This window comes from Lissotriton helveticus, chromosome 11 (genome assembly GCF_964261635.1).
Source record: "Lissotriton helveticus chromosome 11, aLisHel1.1, whole genome shotgun sequence".
Classification (NCBI taxonomy): Eukaryota; Metazoa; Chordata; class Amphibia; order Caudata; family Salamandridae; genus Lissotriton; species Lissotriton helveticus.
This window is the reverse complement of record NC_136072.1, coordinates 587,597,970-587,603,969: the sequence shown is the minus strand read 5'-3', so window position 1 is coordinate 587,603,969 and position 6,000 is coordinate 587,597,970. Positions and strand designations below refer to the sequence as shown.

The 6,000-nt window shown below is 42.2% G+C and overlaps 1 protein-coding gene across 1 annotated transcript in view; it reads right to left on the bottom strand.

The window, feature by feature from the left end:
* Positions 1 to 203: 203 nt before the first annotated feature.
* The window catches only part of LOC144790855 (maestro heat-like repeat-containing protein family member 2A), a 75,033-nt gene continuing 69,236 nt past the window's right edge, over positions 204 to 6,000 (bottom strand). The window contains exons 9-11 of the mRNA XM_078665520.1: positions 4,082 to 4,165; positions 3,351 to 3,422; positions 204 to 700 (exon numbers count right to left, since the gene is read on the bottom strand). Of these exons, the coding sequence (XP_078521646.1) occupies positions 3,357 to 3,422; positions 4,082 to 4,165 (150 nt within the window). The 3' untranslated portion in view covers positions 204 to 700; positions 3,351 to 3,356. The remainder of the gene's footprint in view (positions 701 to 3,350; positions 3,423 to 4,081; positions 4,166 to 6,000) is intronic.

Sequence of the window (6,000 nt, the reverse complement as noted above, 5' to 3'; positions counted from 1 at the left end):
ATTTTTCAAGAGTGGCGCATTGTCATGCAACATGCCCCACACCTACTTAGTTTTTAAACTCTGTCTTGAAGGATTATGCCAGTCATGTAGCCAAGAATATATGAGAGTCATGATTTAAGACAAGAGTGATTTAATTTTTAAAACATTTTTATTTACTGCCAAGGGCCCTTAAATTAAATTAAATTACATAAAATAATGTACAATGTTCACATTCTGAGAGTTTGCACAAGAGCGTTTGCAATACAAACATATTAAACAGTAAGATTTACATTACAAATAGTAAGCAATTTAAAATTCTGGCTGTACAGTGACTATTGAACAACTGCTTAATATTGCTCGAGCTATTATGAACTAACATGTCATGGATGATATTGGTGAATGATTTGATGTAGAAGCACCAGACCCGGGGGAAGTAGTACTTCGTTATCATTCGAAGTGATCCTCAGCCATACTCCGGAGATGCGGTTGTCGTCCTTCGCCAAATCACAAAAGTCAAATCTTCATGTTTCTCTATGGCTGGTGTAGCTTTACTGTTCAGCGATTTCTAATGGTTCTCTGGATGTCCTCTGGTGGGATATTGTGTTTCAGCAATGAATGTTTATGAGAAAGGGAGATGGTTAGGGATCCTCAATACATTTTGTCGGTGGTATCAGTCGCAGTGGTCGAATCAAAGCCAAAGAAATGGTAAGTAGGCTGAAACCTGAAAGTTGAAAAGTACAAGGTCAGATAGGTCAAGTAGGCAATTGCCCATCCTCACAGTCCAGCAAGCAATGGAGGCACCAGGAGCTCATAAAATATATTTTTGCTCTGTGTTCAACTTTGGCTTGCAAAGAATTTGAATAACGTTAACCAAGGTGACGGGGGAGTCAGCACTGAAGAGATTGTGACTCTTCAAACACGACAAGAGGTAAGGCAGTTTATAAAAATGTGCTGCCATACAATATTGTACTCTAGCAGGTGCCTCTTGTCTTCTCCAGTGTCACACCCTGGTGTTTTGGAATCATACAGATTATTGTTAACAATGTGAAACAGGCCTGATAAATGTCAGTCCTAGGGGTCGATTACGATCTCGGTCGAAACGGAAGCTTTCCGATCGAGATGGTTGGTTTCACTATTGACCGCCTAACTACAATGTCGGTTGTCGGAAATGAAACTGGCCAGTCATTCCAGCTGGCTTCCAACAGGCTCAAGGAGCCCGTTGGTCTGTCGGAGTCTGGCCCGTAATCCATATGACGCATTTTTATACCGTCCATATTATGATTAGGGTTCCCTGATTTCCGCTTTGTCTGATTTTTACAGATAAACACAGACAGAAAACACTGTCTCCCCTGTCTGTATTTATTTTTGGAAGTGCAAAAATACAGATAATTTAGCTTCTTTTGAGTGATTCATCATGCTGAGATTAATCACTTTCAGGCCAGTAGCTGTACATAATGATAGCAAGGGGAGCTACAAAACTCAATGATATGTCCTTAAATTACTGCATATCTCAACATGTATATGTGTTATTACACTATTTCTTTAATGTGGGTTTATTATGTTTATATTTTTTACTGTGTAATGTGCTAAAACCTGACAGGCATTTAAGTATGATTCCACATTTATCTGTTAAATAAATGCAGAAATACACGAGTTATCACCTCATCTATTTACACAACACAAATTAAATATGGATAAATACCAATAAGCTGGCCAAAAAATAAATATGGACAAATACAGACGGAAATGTTCAAATATTAAATACCATAAAACCGTGAGACCTAATTATGATGCACGGTTTCCGGGGCAGACTTTCCATGCCGGCTTCCGACATGGAAAGCCTGTTGGAAAGCGTGTTTGGGGGCCTCTAGCAGGGCCCCTTCTGTTGCGGCCTCCGGTTGGGGTCCAAGGGGGCACGTTGATCCCAGCACTGTGTGGCAGGCACCTTGAGGTGCCTGCCATGTGGTGCGGGGAGGAACACAGCCTCCCATTTCTCTATGGGAGCTTGTGCTACAGCTGATTTATAGCCACAACACATGCTCCCATAGGGAAATGTAGGTATGTGACCGCACCATGTGTGGTTGCATCGTAATTAGGCGGTCGGGACTGCCAACTAGAGGTCAGTCGGTCCATGTTTCCATGACAGTGTTGGGTGGACTCAAGGGGGCAGATAACGATGCTTACTCATGGGCCCCCCCTTTGCATCTGTACCACTTTTGCAGAATTATTTTGCTCTTCTGTGCAATCACAAAGCATCCATAGAGGAATTACAGCCAAGCTCTTGGTGGCTCTATTCTCACATGATGAATCTCTGAATTGGTAAAGTAGTTCTCTTCGAAAAGGTTTTACACCCAATCTTCCCCAAAATAGAGGTGTTTCTTTTATGATGACGAGTGCTTTGGACAACCCTACCCCGAAATCTCTCCTCCTCCAGCACCAACGGGATGTGATCAATCAGTCTCCCTAGTTCCATTTTTGGTTACATATTTCCCTAGGCTCTTGAAAACCTATGTATTTCGTTCCTTTTCAACTCTCATAACTAATGTAATGTAAAACAGTAACCAAAGGCCTTATATTAGAAGTGGCTCTGGAATTATGAGACTAAGAAGGGCCGATTGTACTCTTGACGTCTAGTACAAGAATATCGTGGCACAGTAATACTGTGGACAAAATATTGAGGGACAAAATATTAAAGGGTAAATGCACAAAGGGACATATACATTTGCCATTCTTAACTCCAAATAAATAAAGATAGATGTATATGTATTTTGGTACACATATGTTGAATTAGGTACAGAAAACCTTTACATACTTACCTTTTGATATTTTGTCTCTTGATTTTTTTATCAATGATATTAGTGTCCCACAATATTGTTATTCATGAGACACATAGGAAGGCCAAATTATGGAACACAATGCAAATTATGCAGCATAATGTTGTACATTCTGTGACAATACTATTTTGCTGTTTTATCAAATATTAATGCTGTTCTTGCAAAATGTTTTGCCTCTCTAGTACCAGTATAACACATGGGTGATAAATTCAGGTGAGTAGTTAACATTTGCCACAGAGCAACACCATGTGTAATTTTTGATTCTTCTAAACTAGCAAAACATTTATTTGTAAAAAAACTGTAAACTATGTAGCATAGGGTGGATTGTTTGGCAAGTATAGTAAACCCATTATTGTATGGAAGAAGTGCCTGGAGAGACCCTCACGGGTGACAAGCAGCTCTCTACAAATCCACCCTACATTTACATTACATTCTAGTGACCCCCATAGATAAGTGATGGTTTGTTGAGTGATCCTTTTAGTCTGATAGTACTCACACTCTCACTCACATTGATAGGAAAAAGCATCTAAATCTTACCTCACCCTACTTAGAAAGTATGAACTCGCACAACCTGAGAGTGCTTTTCATCATTTTGATCATGTCCTCAAGCTGGTAGATAGAGAGAATGGAAACAAGAAGGCTATTTAGACACGACAACATGTATAACAGTTGACTTATTTTTCTCAAAAAACGCAAATTGTGGGCATTGCCAGTAAATGGTTGACCCCAAGGAATAGGAGCTTTTTTCTCCATTGATTAAAACCAAGGCCAGCCAAATTCTTTGTCTAGTCTAGAAGTGAGGATAGAAAAAGCTAAATTTGCTCCTAGTGTGAAAGGGAATTGTTAGCCCATAGATCCTTGCTCGCCCACAAATTGGATCAACCCCAGTGTATTTTGTTTCGCCGAAGAGGTTAGTCTAGCAGTCAGAAGGGTAATTGTTTTAAATAATCTCTTTTTCCTTCAGGAGATAAATTCCACCTCTGTACATTTACACTGTGCACTAAAACCAGCTTTGAAGTTAAGAAATCAGCTCGAGCTCTCTAAGGGTACCAGTGGATGAGAGACGGATTGAGTTGCTACACCATTCACTCCTTGTTAATAACGTAAAGAATTCCTTGTGTTTCTGAGAATGGAGTATAGTTTCCATGGGAAGTTATTCATGTGATATCATGTGGATGTATTTTGTTTGTGAAGATGGTATGGAAGAAATAGAATTTGCGAGAGAAGGCACATGAACATGATGGTATGGTATTTTAAAGAAAACTCACATGTTTCTCAGGTGAAAAGTTGGGGATGTGGAAGCCATCCCTGTATTCTGGTGGTGGTACTTCTTCAAGCAGATTATATGGATCCTGAAAATATAATAAAAAAGATCAGCATTACCAAGACCGTTGTAAACAAATGTTGACTGTCATGAGTCTTGAAGATGAAAGTCATGAAAGGCTGCACACCTCAAGCAAATAAAAAACATATGTACAAGAAACAGCATACTATGTTCACTCCTATTTTGGCATTTCACATCCTTAGCATCTTGTACTTATCACCTAAAAACAGAACATATGTGTGAGTGAAATATTGCTTTTGTGAGTAATGGATCAAAGATGCAGTAACAGTGAATAATAGTGATTTGGCAGTGTATACGTGTGCTGCTACCATAAGTGCTCACTCTGCTCTTTACCTAAGAAATCTTGTATGGCTCTTTCTAAACAATACAGTTTCTACTTTATCTGATAAATACCATCCTGGCTCCCAAAGGGCTCGCCTACCATTGACAGATCACTCACCTCCACTATATTGTAAAGAAATCAAGAAAGAAATTACTGGGGGCGTGGCCAAGCAGCCTAAGATGGTAGCCGCATTTTGAGAGAGCTACATGCCAGCTCCTAGAACCTTGCTGAATCCAAACCTTAGGTAACCTATTTTTAGTTGCAGGCACCAGTGCAGTGGCCCTATAATCACCCCCTTTGGCCCACCCGAACCTATCCAGGGAGCCCTGGATGAGAGAGCCAATTTCTGCGATCGACGGCCTGGGTGTGCATACGGCCTTCCTGTAGAGGAAACACCACCTGGAGCTGTGAACCCACAGTGGCAAACGCTTTCTGCATCGAATCCTGGAGCATGAGAGGGAGAGAAGACAGGTGAGTGGCTGAGGTGTGGTACATTGCTGCTTTCACTTCCAGGTGGTGGCCCGTAACAATATAACGGGCACCTTAGAGTGGAGGAGATGGACTGGTCACCACACGTGGCTAGGACTGAAACTGCAGCCTGGGTGAGCCAACTATGGGGCAACCTTTTCTTGGATGCAAACATCCATGTGTTGCCCGCTACACTTGTCCCCTTTGGCCAACCTAAACCCATGTAGGGAGTCGGGATGAGAGAAACTTATTAGGCAAACAACGACCTGCCGGGAGATGGACATGCCGTCAACAGACACAACCTGGAGCTGCAATCTCACTGCAGCGACTTACCTCTACCTCCGCATTGACTCTTGACTTGCAAGGGAGAGGATACAGCCACATGGGAGGGGAGTGGTAGGGACCCCCTTTAATTTTAAGCACCCCCATGGACTTGTGACAGCCCAGCTGATTTGGTTGCCCAGAGTAGAAAAGAGGGGGTGGGCAACATGAGAGAAATTCCCCACAGAATACTTCAGAACCTGTATCATGGATTGTGAGCTATCCTCCTACTTCATTCTGGAAAGGGCGCACAGGGCACTGGCCCTAAGGCCACAGCCAGGGAGACCGCCTAGAGTCATTACCATCAGTATACTGTACCTTATGGAAAGACTATATCCTGCGACAGGCACAACAACGTCCATTGCACCAACTCGATGGTTACGCTTTCCCCCGATTACGCAGGTAAAGTGCAGCCCCTTCTTACATCTTTCTTAGAGGTTAAGTGAAAAGTCAGGGCTAAGGACATTGAATATATGCTGATGTACCCTGCCAAACTGAAAGTAATGTATCAGTGGAGAACCATTTTGTTTAAGACTCCGGAAGAGCTCTGGGACTGAGCCGCGGAGAGGAAATAACTGCCCATATCAACTAAGGAGCCAATGACAATTTGGGAGGCCGAAGGGGGTCAACCATCCCACTCTAGGAGGAAACTCAGCAGACTGATAGGAGGCCAACTGTGGTCACAACTGGAGGACAGACATAGGGCATCCTCCTCAGAGAGCTCTGGGGAT